General features: G+C 35.5%; 6 protein-coding genes across 6 annotated transcripts; 2 read left to right on the forward strand and 4 right to left on the reverse strand. All coding sequences in view use genetic code 12, as the record gives it.

Annotated features, from left to right (window-relative positions):
• Positions 1–375: 375 nt before the first annotated feature.
• On the reverse strand, positions 376–1,128 carry CAALFM_C404500CA (protein-lysine N-methyltransferase; the record flags this gene model as incomplete). The annotated part of the gene is made up of 1 exon (XM_712147.1): positions 376–1,128. One exon carries the CDS (start codon positions 1,126–1,128, stop codon positions 376–378), a length of 753 nt encoding a protein of 250 aa, XP_717240.1.
• Positions 1,129–1,409: 281 nt separating this feature from the next.
• On the forward strand, positions 1,410–5,609 carry CAALFM_C404510WA (transcription factor TFIIIC subunit; the record flags this gene model as incomplete). The annotated part of the gene is made up of 1 exon (XM_712144.2): positions 1,410–5,609. The coding sequence occupies one exon, from the start codon at positions 1,410–1,412 to the stop codon at positions 5,607–5,609; it is 4,200 nt and encodes a 1,399-aa protein (XP_717237.2).
• Positions 5,610–5,807: 198 nt separating this feature from the next.
• On the forward strand, positions 5,808–6,638 carry CAALFM_C404520WA (telomerase inhibitor; the record flags this gene model as incomplete). The annotated part of the gene is made up of 1 exon (XM_712142.1): positions 5,808–6,638. One exon carries the CDS (start codon positions 5,808–5,810, stop codon positions 6,636–6,638), a length of 831 nt encoding a protein of 276 aa, XP_717235.1.
• Positions 6,639–6,821: 183 nt separating this feature from the next.
• PHR1 (Phr1p) lies at positions 6,822–8,468 on the reverse strand (the record flags this gene model as incomplete). Its single annotated transcript, XM_712140.2, has 1 exon — positions 6,822–8,468. One exon carries the CDS (start codon positions 8,466–8,468, stop codon positions 6,822–6,824), a length of 1,647 nt encoding a protein of 548 aa, XP_717233.2.
• Positions 8,469–10,774: 2,306 nt separating this feature from the next.
• On the reverse strand, positions 10,775–11,785 carry CAALFM_C404550CA (metalloendopeptidase; the record flags this gene model as incomplete). The annotated part of the gene is made up of 1 exon (XM_712138.2): positions 10,775–11,785. The coding sequence occupies one exon, from the start codon at positions 11,783–11,785 to the stop codon at positions 10,775–10,777; it is 1,011 nt and encodes a 336-aa protein (XP_717231.1).
• A 1,020-nt stretch (positions 11,786–12,805) lies between these two features.
• On the reverse strand, positions 12,806–13,654 carry CAALFM_C404560CA (uncharacterized protein; the record flags this gene model as incomplete). Its single annotated transcript, XM_712137.2, has 1 exon — positions 12,806–13,654. One exon carries the CDS (start codon positions 13,652–13,654, stop codon positions 12,806–12,808), a length of 849 nt encoding a protein of 282 aa, XP_717230.2.
• Positions 13,655–15,286: the final 1,632 nt, after the last annotated feature.

The following is a 15,286-nucleotide window of genomic DNA, read 5'->3' on the forward strand; positions in this document are numbered from 1 at the left end:
TGTAGTAAAATGATACTTCAAAGAAAGGAAAGGAAGTTAAAAAAAAATTTGGAAAAAAAAGAAGAAAAATTTTGATGATGTTGGATGGATGTCCTTTGCTCTTTCTTTCTCTCAGTCAAAAGGGGAAAAAAAAAATTTTTCACTGAAAGGAAAGGAAAGAAAAGAATACTCTAACAAAAAGAAAAAGAATTATTTACACACTTTAAATACTTCAACGTTGTCCGGTCATTCTTCCACTCACTCACTCCCTTTTTTATACACCCTTTATATACAGGCACAATAAAAACTTTTTTGTATGTACTATCGTATATTATACACGACTTAATCTAACTATTTCTATTATTTGTATATGACTTTTTTTGTTAGGGTTTTCAATCACTTTTGAAATTTCCAATATGAACATTCGAAATTCGCATAACACCTAAACTCGTTGCTCAATCCATTCTTGTGTTCTGGGAAAAAGTCTGTCATCTCGGTATCTGGGTAGTTTTTCTTAGTGACCAATTCGAACATTCTTTCACCAGTAGAAGTAATCAACTTATACTTGTTATCTCCATATTTTGTTTTCTCGGTCTTATTCTGAACCAACAAGTTCTTGGCTGCTTGACTCGACTTTGTTTGACACTCTTCTTCTAAGAATGGAGGATCTATCAATAACCTGTGGCATTTGTTGCGTAAATGCTCAGGAATATCGTTAGGTTTATTGTAATCGTAGACACTAAAGTGCTCGGAGCCGGCCAAAACTTTAAATCTAGGGTCAAACTCTAATAAATAGATATGTTCAGTAGGAATCTCTTCTGGTGGAAATTGTTTAATGGCAGCATACACTGATGGTGCACTGGCAATCACAACCACTGTGTTTTCGTCAGCACCTTCTAATAAAGCTTTGCCCAATGTTTTTGCAGTCTCATCCGAGTACCAAAATTGTGATAATTGCCAGTCCTCTTTGAAGTCGTCAATAGTTATCTTTTGTTGTTCTTGTTTCTTTTGCTCATCAAATTTATCTTCCGATTGCTGGTACAAGGACTCAAATTTTTCCAACCTCTCCTTCTCTTCATTTCTAAATTCTTGCAAAGCTGCTAAGGCATGTAAAGATAAGGTTATTGGTTCGTCATCAGAGTCGGTCATTGTGGATATGTGATATTTCTTGGGTTGTGATCTCTTCCAGTTGAAAAAGAAATTGATAGAGTTTGAGAAAGTTGCCAACTTGATGCCAAAAAAAAAGATCCCAAAAATATAATAATTCAAGCAACCAAAAAAAAAAGAAAAGAAAACAAATAAAATAAAATAAAATAAAATAAAAACAGATCATATAACCACCAAGAAGTAAGCTTTTTTTCTTTAACGGATTATCTGCTATAAGACTTTATTAAAGTAGGTAAACTAATACATCTAAAGGCAATGCTAATATGCTGTTTCCGTGTGCCCCATATGAAGTAGTTCAATTTACAATCAAGAAATTATCATTCTCGGGAAAGTGGGGACTAACGTTAGATGAGTTGTGGGCGTTCATTCAAACCAAATTTAACCAACAAGATCAATTGGATGAATTTCAAAAACAATTAATATGGCAATGGTTATTTGTTGCGGAGGATGAGGAAGGAAATTCAGAGAGTGCTAAAATATATGTCACCTATAATAATAGCCCAGTCACGGCGAATAGCGATTACAAGATATTTGTTGCCAGTTATGACGATTTAACTAACATTCGAGTACTTCCAGAACAGGAAACCCAAGTGCTCTATTTGACAGGAATTACCAACAACAAAAAGTTCTTATCATCCCTTGGTGACAAACCATATGAGTTACTACAAGAGATTGCCAAACACGGAAGCAAAGGTATATGGGCCCCAACTTTAATTGATATAACTGGTCAGGACAACAGATCATTGACGGGAAGACTCAATAAGTTGGAAGAGTGGAGACTCATTTACAGGGAGAAAAGATTTTTTACAGAAAAGAAGGTACATTCCAGTTGGATTGTGCACATAAAGTTTGCTTCAATATCTGAAAAGTCTGAGGATAAACAACAGAAGAAAAAAACTGACCACACAAACGTCGAACCCGTTGAATCAGACAGCAATGGGAGTAAAAGCAAAGATGAAGAGAATGATGAAGATGGCAATATTAGCAAGTATTGGAAGTTTCGTGAAAATTTGAAAAATGTTATTGTTGAGTCCTGTAAGAATGCTCCACATTCAATCAGAGTATTCAGAGATTTGAAAAGAGAATTGCGCATGCATCAAACAAGATCGTTATCAAATTTGTTTCGTTCAATTCTTAATGCTCTCCACGATGAAGGAGTTATAGAAAAGGTGAATATCAAAGACGAAGAGACAAGTAGATTGATCTATGCTATAAAGTATTTAAAAGATCGCCAAGATCTGAAGTTAAATATGGAAACTGAATTTCTGGAGATGCCTCAATTGGGTGACAATGGCGAAGATCAAGAAGATGGTGATGATGATGACGAGGATGATGACGAAGCTAGGTTTGTTCCTTCCTTCAATGTCATGTTTCCTCTTGCGTCACAATTGTATCAGTACATCTATGATTCAAAACTGGATGGTATTTCGTCGAGACAAATACTTCTGCTGGTTTTAGGTCAGCCTAGAAATAGGTTAGTAGAAAGATTTTTTGAGATATTTCCAAGCTATCAGTTGAAAGGACAGGCGTTGCAGCCTTTGAGGGTATATCCTGATGAAAATGACAAAACTGGAGTAGTCAGGATTGTTGAAGCCGAGGGTAAAATCAAGTTTTACAAATACTGTGCTCGGGAAAATATTGATTCAGTTACTGTCACGAAACATAAAAAAGCAAGACCGGTTTTAAAAACAATAGCTAATGTCGATTTCAAAGCATTAAATAAAATGCTATTTGTGAAAGACAGAAAAAAGAAACAGATACAATTGTTTGATACTCCTGAGAAATTATACCCAGCTATAAAGATGTTACGGGATGCCAACTATAAACAACGTGAAGATGAACAAGATGAACACCCTGTTGACAAGTCAATGGTAGCTCCTCCGAAAATTGTTAAAACTAAAGTATCTAAAGTGGATGAAGTTGTTACTGCCGATACGGTACTGCCTAAGACGGACAAGCCACCTTTGTCGAAGCGGAAAGTATCCAAGGAATCACCCAAAACTACTTTCAAGAAAAGAAAGGTTGAAACTTCTACTGAAAACGACATTATAACATGTTTGCGAAGGTCTGCACGTTCGGCTAGAAAGCCCCCAATAAAAATCGAAGATGATGTGTTGGTGGATGAGGTGGACAATGATTACACTGAAGTTGACAATCAAGATGAAATAGAAGTGTTGGAAAAAGAAGATGAACTGGACGTGAAAGTGGAATTGGACCATGATAGTGATGATATAATTACTGTAGAGGGGCTTCTGACGACAGAAAGTAGGTTAAATAAAACAGGCAACCTTGAAAATGGACCGGTTTCCTTGAGTCTGACTGGTAAACGGGTACGGAAGTACAGCCGAAGAAAAGGTTTTCAAACAACTAATTTTGGTGACGATGTACAAGGTGAACTGCGAAGGGATATGATTGTCGAATTAGTTGAGTCAAAAGGTGGGATTGTAATTTTTGACGCAAATGTGACAAGAGAATTGGACAAAAAGTTAGAAAGCACTACAATAACAGATAAAAGGACAATCCAAAGAGATATAGAAAAGTTACAAAAAAGTGGCATGATTGAGTTTGAACTTATACCTCTGACAAAAGGTGGGCAGCCAATTACCAGATTATTAATATATTCCAAAGAAGAAAGATTAAAACCTAGTGACGATGTGATCGAGGACTACAGAAAATCATGCTCAAAGGATTGGAGCTCTGCTGCTCAATCCAAGAAATCCTTTAGTAATGCCAGCTTGAGAACTATTGAATCAAAGTATGCACTCTTTAAAATTGAAAGTCCATTTGACAGGAAAGGCCTGAAAAGATTGGAATCTTTGGCTCAGCCAAAAAGAAGAGGAAAACCCATTGCAGAAAACAGACGCAAGCCTCGTACTAAATTTGTGGATGAAATACTGGGAGTGACCCATGAAGATCGTCTGGATGTACCAGTTGGTCAAAATGTGAATACAACTTTTGGTGCCCTGAAGACGGATATTAAACAAGACGAAAAGCTGGCTACAGTATCAAAGATCACCGATTCGTCCAAGTCTACCAAGCCGACTAAAAGTGAGCTGTCCAGTTTTGCTCCGAAAAGATTTAAAAGAAAATCTGCTCCTGAAAGAAGATCTAATAATGGTAAACTGCTGAATAGAGGAGTCAAAAAAAACTTTGCTGTCAAATTCGACAAAACCGACACGATTACCTTATTTCGTGCTGTGTGTATTTCCAAAGCTTTCAACATAAGTTCTATTGATTACGATGCTATAAGGGAACTTTTTGACAATGTCACTGTTGATTCCTTAAGAAAAACGTGGTCTGTAACTAGAAAATCTATTGGTGGGGGTGCAGTGGTAGACAAAGGAGTTGAAGACTTTCAGTTGATTGTGATGAGAGGAATAGATGAAGGAAAGGTTTTGGCTGGTGATTTGGAAGATATTCGAATACTGTTTTTTTTAGATTTATGGGGCAATTATGAAGGTGCCGACAATGAGCTGGTTGACAAGATGCCATTGTATAAGAATGTGGCTGATAATTACAGGTACTACAATAAAACAACAACCGAAACTTATGTTGATACTTTTGAGCAAATTGAGCTTTTATCAATGAGGATGAAGGAGATGTCGCTTGCCAGTACTCCATTCTACGTGTCTAAAGATCCAGAGGATCCGGTTTTGCCAATAAAACCGCATGATGAGATTCGAACCATGTTGAAGGCGATATTTGGTACGTCCAAAGAAACAAGCACGTCAAGCAAGATTGACAAGTTGTTGTCTGATTTTCCTAATAAGCATATTCAGGAAGCATCTGAAGCGATGATTAAAGATAGAGAATTGTTGTATTTTGGGACTGATGACAGCCAAAACAATTTCACTTTGACAGACAAGGTGTATGATTCCTTGTATGTGCGTATTCTGGCGTCATTTTTCAATAAAGCAGCTCAGTTTAAAGATGAATTAGTTAATGTTTTCAGTTCCAATAAGGGCTATCCTTTATCGCAGGGAATTGATAATGGTATCATGGCCCAACTATTGGACCTTGTGTCGAGCTCTTCGGTACTTCTAAAAAGAATTGAGAAGGAATACACTTTTGACGGATATGAATCACGATTGATGGATAAAAATGATTTGGATTGTGAAATTGTATTGCATAAATCGCCAACGGGTGCAGCAAATATAGACGACCAAGACATTCATATGATTATACCGGTCCCCACTGGGAAGCCATGTAGCAGAATTTGGTTGGATATAAATGGACAAATTGACGCTAAGTTATGGCGAGATATTGTTGTGGCAATTTTGTATCATGTTCACTTTCGTCCTGGTATTCCAATCGATCTGATTTTCCGAAAGTTTGATTCTTTGTTGAGTGTAAATGATTTTACTGCAGTGATTGACTGGTTGAAAAAGAGCGGGTGTATTGAAAAAGGTGCTTATAATGGATATTCCACTTCAAATAATTGGCTAAATATATTAGGATACTGAATGAAAAGTTCGATTGTAATTTATAAAATGAATGTTTTTGTGTAATAATAAATATGTATCAGTAAAAAAAAAATAAAGAAGTGCACTAAAACGAGAACAAGAAGTTAAAAAAAAAGAAACATAATCACATCTCATACAAATTTTTTTTTTTTTTTCAAGTAGTATCTATAGAAATATCAACTATCAAATTGCATCATAATGGGGTTAGCAGGTACAAAGATAAAGCAGAGATTTGGAAATGATCCTAGAAATACAAACTGGTCTAATGATACCTCCCGTTTTGGGCATCAATATTTAGCGAAAATGGGTTGGCAACAGGGCAGTGGATTAGGGTTGGTGTCCCATGCATTAACTACCCACGTTAAAGTTTCAATTAAAGACGATAATTTGGGGCTAGGAGCCAAATTACATAAACGTAAAGCGAATGGAGACGGTGGATTAGAGGAAGAAGGAACTGCTGGATTAGATGCGTTCCAAAGAATATTGGGAAGATTAAATGGGAAAGAAAATGTGGTCAATAAAGTATTGGACAATGTTCGTGATGATGATATAATTAATGGTAAATGGGGTATGAGATTTGTCAAGGGAGAAACTTTGCTGAGTACTTGGGATAAGGAGAGCAAAAAATTGATATCTTATAAGAATATAGAAGATGATGGGAAAAAAAGCAGAAAGAGGAAAGCTGATGAAAGTGAAACTAAGGAAGACAAAAAGACGTTGAAAAAGCATAAGAAGGAAAAGAAAGACAAAAAGGAGAAGAAGGAAAAGAAGAAAAAGAAGGAAAAGAAGGACAAGAAGGACAAGAAGGACAAGAAAAACAAGAAAGACAAGAAAGACAAGAAGGACAAGAAGGACAAGAAGGACAAAATACGAACTGGTTCAGATGAAACACTAGTATCAAAAGAATCTAGTGCTACTCCGCCCCCAATTGCCACTCGACTTTCAGCTAGATCAAAGTGGATTAAGCAAAAAAGGGCATCAGTGATGGATTCAAAAGCATTAAACGAAATTTTCATGATCACCAATTGAGAAACTTAGGGATGGTATAAATAAACTAGGACAATTTGTAATGCATGTACTACAATAGATAGAGAATAGATATGTGTACACAAGTTGATTTCAAATTGGAACTTTTAAATAATGAACTCTTATTAAACTATATATATTCGTCCTATACAACAGAACCCTTCATATCGGTTAGTCTTCATTGATTTAAAAAACAACGGACATACCACCAACAAATGCAGTAACAATAGTAATAATTGAAACCAATTTGACCATAGACATTTGTTGAGTTGCTTTAACTCCAGAGCTTGAGCTGGACCCAGAGCTGGTGCTGCTGCTTGATGATCCAGAAGCAGATGCAGAGGAAGATCCAGATTTGGAGCTTCCACCAGAGGAAGATGCCTTACCAGTAGCTACTCCACTAACAGCTTTGCAGCTGCCACTAGCACTAGCCTTGCTATTGATTGAAGCACTGCCTTTGAAATCACAAGCACTGGATTTCTTGTCTTGGTCAAGGTAATACTGGTTCAACACATATGACAAACGATCTTTATCAGAACAGAAGGAAGCAACACCATATTCACCTTTGCTACCATCGGCAGAAATAGCCGAGCAATCGATATAACCACAAACTTGACCAAACAAGTCACCATAGTCTTCTTTATCAACATCGTCAGCAACAACACATTCTAATGACTTGGAAATACAATCACAGTAACTTTCATCTGGAGTTGGTGGCAAATTAGTTGCAGCTTTCCAAGTGCTAGCAGCAGTTCCTGGACATTGCAAAGTCTTGCTGGCGTCAGAACTGGATAATGTTGAAGTATGGGCAAGGGATGGGCTTATTTTGTTCATTTCTGATTTGTAATTGTTGTAGTCAGATAATGTCTTGACCGAATTACCATCAACCAGAACCAAACCGTATTTGTTAGCCTCTTCAAAATACATATAAACAATACCTCCGGACCAAACATCAGTCATCTTATCGGAATACAAGGTACCAATTTCTTGGAACAAACGTGGACGGTTAGCATTACATCCATATTCGGAGAAGAAGGCTGGGATAGTCAAGTTCTTGATTTCTTCAGTTCTGTCCTTGTAACCTGAGGTTTCGAAAGTTGATTTGCCACACCATTCATACATATTGATACCAAAGAAATCAGCACGATCATCTAATGAACCACAAGAGAAATAATCGGCAATGGCGACTCTAATTTCTTCGTCATCATTGGATGAATAACCAACAGGAATTTGTCTATAATCAGACTCCTTGATGTATTTCTTCATATCTCTAATGGCAGCCTTAACAAATGCAGAAGCATCGGTATTTGAACGATTATTAGTTACTTCGTTACCAGCAAAAAATCCCAAAACATTAGAATATTCTTGCATCTTATCAATGACTTTTGTATAACGTTTGTATAAATCCAAGTTCCATTCTGGGTTGTTTCTGTTAATCGATACAGTTGGTTCTGATAAATCAGCAACAATGTAAATACCAGCGTCACTGAAAATTTTCATACACTCTTCATGATCCTTATCTGGGTCAATAGCATAAACTCTCAAAGTATTGGTGTTTGATTCTTTGAAATACTTGACGTCACGTTTACAAGCGTCAGCATCGGCTAAAGGATCATTGTATTTTCTATTAGGATCGGCGTCGTAACCGGAGGAAACTGAGCCCGCGGCATCTTGCTGATAGGCGATACCCCTGATTAAAAACTGAGACCCATTATTGGAAAAATAAAATTTGTTACCAACAACTTCAACTGGTGGGGTGGACGATTCAAACTTGGCTAAAGTTAATGAAAAGAGTGTGGCAAATGTGGCCAATGATTTGATTAATGAATACATTTTTTTTTGGCTTCAACCTGTAGTTTGGTATGTTAAATGGAAATAAGTAAATCTATGAATGAAACAAAAAAACGCAGCCCGGCTTTTCTAAGTAATTAATAAATACTATTAGTTAATGCTGATTTGATTTATATGTATTGGCAGTGGTGTTAATTATATTGCCAATGGACAAGATTAATCTCGGATGTTTGTATTAGCGATGAAATGATTTTGATGTTGCAACACCTATTATATTAGTATGAATGAGGCGTCGATGAATTCCTATGAGAAAGGTAAACAGTAGAAACGAAGGTATCTAACTGGAGTGTATAAGTGATAAACAAGGGTTGGTTAAAAATGTGTGTTGAATAAGAATAACAAAAAACTTAAAAAAGAACACTGAAAATTAATTGTGTGAACATTTGGTGAGAGAATAAGGTGGTATTTATATCTACAGATGGTTAGAAATAACACTTCATTTCAAGGTGGAATGATTTGATCTAAGGAGGATTGAAATATTCAATAAAATTTCTTGGTTTTATTTTCATTTGTTGTTCTTGTTGTGCTCTGTAAGACGAAATAAAAGAAAGAAAAAAACAGAACTATTATTAGAATAAAATAGTATTGTATTTCGTGTTTTGTGACAACTATTGTATTGGACTGGAATCGTTAGAGTTATGGGGCGGGCGGGGACGAGAAGAGGGCGGTAGAGTAAATGTCATGGACGTAAAAAGAACACAAAGTTAAGAAAATACTAAGAAATTTTTCACGGCTAAGAAAAAAAAAATGGACAAACTTTAGTTTTTAGTTTCATTTGGGTTATAAAGATGGAATATTTTTCTTGGTTTTTTTTTTATATTGCAAGTGTCAGAATAAATTGCCAATCTGACGTACTCAAATCCCTTTAATAGTGATAAATATTTACTGCTTAATTGGTTCTGGATTAGTTTCTAGGTGAATGCCATTACAATACTTAGCCGAAAACTTGACCGTGTATTTATTTTGCATCCCACTTGTAATCCAAGAAGTTAGACATTTACTTACCAAACAAAACCAAAAACTGCCGAGTATGTTCCAGACAATAAGACCAAACTACATAGTAGCATCCTGTTAAGCATATCTTTTGTTTTTCCATTTTGTATAACACTTTAACTAATGCTACGTCTATTTCATTGATATTGTTAACAAATCTACAATAGCTGGGTTTTAAACAGCAATGAATTTCGTCTAATACCCACGTGATTCTGGTTCGCACTAGCCGGAAAAAATGATGCGGTATGATAGCATTGTGAGTGCCATATATACAGAGATTGTTTGAGTTCTCCCGATTCAAACTAAATGTAAACAAAGCAGAAAGTACTTGATGCATGGAACTGACGACAGTAACATTGGTGGTGGTGGTGGTGGTGGGTAATGAGTAAAGATTCTGAACCATGTCGTGTGCTCCTGAATGTTTCCTCGTGTGTATGTTTGAGTTGGTTTACACGTTACATTAGGGTAACACCTTTTCCTTCAATAGCTTAAATTCTCAATTCTAGGTATTTGTTTATTTCTTCGCTGTGTCATTTTTTTGTGTGTTAAATTCCTTTGCAAGCTGTTCTATTATAAAGTTCTAGTTTTTTATTGCTTTTTTCTGTTGTTTGAAATACCAAGAAAAAAGTAGAACAATTAACACCAAGTTCTTAACTCTTTCGGATTTCTTGATTTTGGTGGCTGTGTCATTGTTAGTCGATGTAAATGTAATACAAAATGTTTGGTGGTGCTGGTAGTATAGGTGATGGTATTTCACCAATGGTATGGCCACCAACACACCTTAGCTAGAACAAACACAGATGCAGTTCAGCTTTTTTTTATTTATCTCTTATCAGCTCACTAATACGACGAACCCCACATTTATATAGGTAATCACTGTTTTGCGTGGTACAAAGGTATAAAAATATTTATTTATTTGCAGTCTTACTTTATTGTTACAACGATTTAGCTCAACTTGCTACTCGTCTCCTTCTGGCACAGCCTACTTTTTCATATTCTTTGCTCTTTTTTTTTTCTTCAGCACTGAGAATTCTATAAAAATGCTACCACTTGGCAAATAGTTATTTAATCGACAAAGGCTACACCAAGAAGAAAGGCTATTTTGTTGACAATGTTGTTTTGGGTTAAAATACATGGCTACAATATCTCTCGTGTGAGAGCCAAGAGGTAACAAAGAATAATCTATATTGAATATTTAACTCTAAGCACAATGGTATAAAACTTCAAGTCTTGGTACCATGTACAAGATGCTTGAAAGGTCATGAAACATACACACCCAAGTATTAATAACAACTCTAGTGACTGAAGTAACTCTTATTAAAATTATAAAATCTTCCATACTCATAGCATCCCGAAGATTCTCTAATTTGCAACAACTGCGGCATCCATTTTTGGATATCGGCTATTCTTCGACTAGTTGCTGGATGGGTTGAGAAAAATTCCCAGGTGTTCAAGTAACCACCTTCTTGCGACACAATACCAGCTGCTTTCTTCTCTGCTTGACTCATTCGATGCCAAAAATTAATGGATTCTTGGGGATTAAAACACGCCCGTGCCAACAATTCACAACCAATATGGTCAGCTTCCGATTCCATTTCTCTCGATGCTGACATTGTCAAAACTCCATTTATCAACAAATCATTGAACCAACTAACCCCAGTTATGGTATACAAAATTGTGGACAAAACCATATAGATCGGTTGTTTCAGCAATTGCTCACTTGAATGCTGGGCTAATTGATGAGATAATTCGTGAGACAACACCGTGGCTAATCCATCTTCATTTTTACAAATAGGCATGATCGAACTGAAAATGAATATTTTTCCATTAGGTAATATAAATGCATTAGGTGGCAAACTATCATTCTGAATAATATTGATCTCCCATTTTAAACTTTTCAAATGGTTCAAAAACCTGGCATTTAAATCGTCGTTAATATTGTCATTTAGCGCCACATCAAGAAGTTTGTTCATAATGGTGGACACCCGGTTATATAATGGGTTTGAGTGGGGTAATATTTGCAGTTGGAATTGTTGGTAGATCTGACGATAAGAATAATCACCAATTTTTGTTTCTAGCCAATATGGAACCCATATAAATCTGCTACGATGAGTATATGGGGCATCATGAAGGTTGTAAACATAAAAGCCCAATAATCCTCCCCCAATGTATAAGGTTTTCCTGTTAGTCAATAAATGAGCATACGAGGTGGTAAATGATGATGATGATGTGGTATTATCAAACCGTTTATAGGTGGCATATGTTCGTTTGAAAAATAAACGCAGAAATATCTTGGAGCCAAACATTGTCACTATTTCAAGTGGTTGATATTGATGTTGAGAATGATTTGGGTTATTACTCTTGTTATTTCTCTAATGCAAATTCATTTTCCATGCTCCACTCGAAACCAGAGAGAAAAAAAAGTTGTGATAGAAACCCAGAGAACAAAAGAAAGACAAAGAAAAATTGACAATTGAAACTCTTCGCCAATTTAAAGTTGACAGTTGCTTAATATACCATTTCGAAACATAAATCGAATGGTTTCTTGAGTGCTATCACCAGTGGTAGTTGTCGTAGGAGAGTTACATTGGCCAGCAAAGTTATAATCCCCCCTGTAAGTACCTCAAAATATCAGTTTTTCCTTTTTCGTTCCGGAAATTCCTTGAAGCTAAAATGTAAGGGGTTGAGTTCAGTTGGTTGTAGTCTGTAACCATGTAAATTGATGTCAATCTTTTTCGCCTAACTGGGAAGCATTCTAAAATTGCTTGACTAGTTCTTTCGCCACAACCCCATAATAATATTTTTCCACTGATCTGCCTCGACTAATGTTATTGGTCAACTGTAGGCAAGTTTAAAGGGGGGCTGGTGAACATTCCAGGATAAATTTGATTTTGTGACTGCACCAATAGGATGCCATCAAATCAACTACAAAATCTAAAAAAAATATATAGTTGGATTGGAAAGTTTAGTTATATCAAGTAAGGGTGTGTGTCTTGTTTATTAACCTTAGCATTACAGAAGTTATTTTGAAAGTTAACTTTAAATTGACCTTTTCTATTTTACTAGTTACTTTAAGATCAATAGGAAACGATAAATAAGTGGCTATCTTGTCTTTTCCTTCACAAATCCTGGTTGAGATTTGAGCAAGTTGTGCTACAGTGTACAACAACAGTCTTAGTTTACTCTCTATCCATGCAAAAGTTGCTACATCTTATACAGATCACTACAATAGAAGCTCTATTTGAATTGCAAACCAATCGATGAACTCTATATTTTATACAAAAAAAAAATGTACTCTACTTGATTGCATCCAGCAGAAACTATGTCTAATTCTTTTCTTCAGGTCGGCTTAGATCAGTAACTTCAACTTTTGGTGCTTCATACGTAAAATGATCGTTAATAGCGTGGGTTTCACCAATCAAGTAATTATTAATTAAATCGCTACTCGAGTTATTATTCTTCCCAACAGCATTTGTGTTACCATAGTTGTTGTTGACAGATTTAACTTGATATTTGGTGGCTCTACTAGGTAGTTTCTCAAAAAATACCGGATTATTGAGTTGCTTGGCTAGCGTATTTAGATCATTTGATGATGTGCGCAAATGGGAGTTGATTAGCGAAGACGAGCTGTCAGTTGCTAAATTATTGCCGGTACCATTATTGTTGTTGGTAGTGGTTTCCAAGTCGGTATCAGTATCATTGGGATGAGTGTCCGCTATATCCGCAGTAGAACCTTGTACTGATGGCGATCTCTGTTGATTTGATGGTAAAATAGGAATAAACGTTTCATAGAAATCGTAACTTGTTTGAGGTCTTTGGCCGCCATGGTTTGAGTTGTAGTGCTGACTATAAGGTGTCGGGGTTTGTCTACTTGCAGTCGACGTTGAATGTTGTTGGCCATCATTGCTATTTTCCGATGAATCGTGAGTTAATTTTTCTTCACGTATATGGGTTTCGTCGTCGTCATTATTCTTTTCATATTGTTTGTGGAGTTCCTCTTGAAACTGATTAAAGGAATGGTCGTCTCGTAATCCTATGTCGATTTCATTATCATTCATATCTTCATGTTTCTGTTTCTGTTGATTACGATACCAGAATATCCCAACCACTACCAATATTATAAATGAAGGGATCCCAACGGCTAACCCTACTGCCAACCCTTGTGTATTTACCATAGTTGAACTAACGATGAACTTGACTTAAAAAAAAAATATATGAATGTTAATTGGAAACGTTAATGTAAGATATATATGTGTCAGTAAATATTCGCACTTCTATATATTATTGCTGATGAATTGAGACTGGAAAGTATGGAAATAAGGGAGCTGTTCACAAAATTAGTGGATCCTTTGTGTTTAATCTTGGTTTCTGTAAATAGACACACTAGTAGTATATTGTTCGACAATTAGATATTAAATATAGGACAACAACAAAACAAACTTAACGATTGTTAAATAAAAGAACGAAAGAAAGAAAGAAAAAAAGAGTAACGAAAGAAAGAGCACAGCCAAGAAATTTTCTCTTTTTATTTCTTTTTTTTTTTATCTTCTCTATTCGGGCTTTGTTTGTTTGCTTATGTCTTAGTCGATAGGATTCGACAATCTTCTTGCTTTTTTTTGTTAGTCTCTTTCTTCGTCGTCTTTTTAATTTATTTTTTTTCAACATTTTCCTCTTAGTTCCTCCTACACTGAGTTTTAGAACAACCTACCTAATTAATTAATGAGCTGGTATTATGTAATCACACAATATACACATGTATAAAAATAAATTAGATACATACGTAAGTACAAAGAGAGCAAAACATAAAAAAAAAGAAAAGATAATTTTAGATTACAATTGCCAGTAATTCTGTAGTACTTCCAATATCTGAAATTTATCTACTTTTAAGACCTAACCCACTATCTCGAAGCCCACATAGCCAAATAATCTAGATCACTACAGTTTTCATACCTACAAGTATGTTTCATTTACGTATTTCTTTTTCCAATGGTAATCACACGGTTTGTTTAGCTTGCTCGGTGTTGCATCTAAGAGATGCCAACACACATTGTCGTGGTGTAGCTGAGGGATTTAATTGTCGAGCATCTCGACTTGGTGTAATTAAAGCATATAACAATTATCAATCGATCATGTGATGTAGTAGTTGGTAATATGATCAATTTCTTGTGGGATGAAGTGGTGTCGACCTCTTGTTTCTGTCTATTAGCTGCAGGCAAAGCCCCACCACTATCATTAAGCTTAAAACGGGCTATAATGTAATTGAGTCAATGGTGTTTATTAACCTTCTCCTAATCTTGTAAATATTAGAGGGAATTTCTCTATATGTGCGGTGTGTTGAGATTATTCTATTTTTGGAAACATAATGAGTTGCTTTTTTTTAGTCCCCTATTTTTTTCTTATTGTCTAAAATCAAATCAAATCAAACCAATCAACCAAATCTTAAACCTAATTTTTTTTAAGGTACCTGAAAATTCTAGTGATACCTGCCACAACTTCTTGGTGGTGTACCAACAACCGTTGACCACTATCAATATAATGCAACAATTAGATTTTTATAGTTATTTTCAAATTTATTTGTATGGCTCAGACTAATGTATATATGCAGTGGGTTATTTCTTTCAACATTTTTTAAAGCAACGTTTTATAATTAAAAACTCGGTGTGTTTGCTGTGACTCTTCAAAGATGGTGTTTCTTATAATATTTTTGAGATTAGTCTTATATGATTGTTTTTGTTTTCTACTAATACAGTATGTGTAACTGCAATTTCCTGTGTCTTTTTTAAATAATTTTGGTGATAATTCTACAA

This window comes from Candida albicans, chromosome 4 (genome assembly GCF_000182965.3).
Source record: "Candida albicans SC5314 chromosome 4, complete sequence".
NCBI classification, from domain to species: Eukaryota; Fungi; Ascomycota; class Pichiomycetes; order Serinales; family Debaryomycetaceae; genus Candida; species Candida albicans.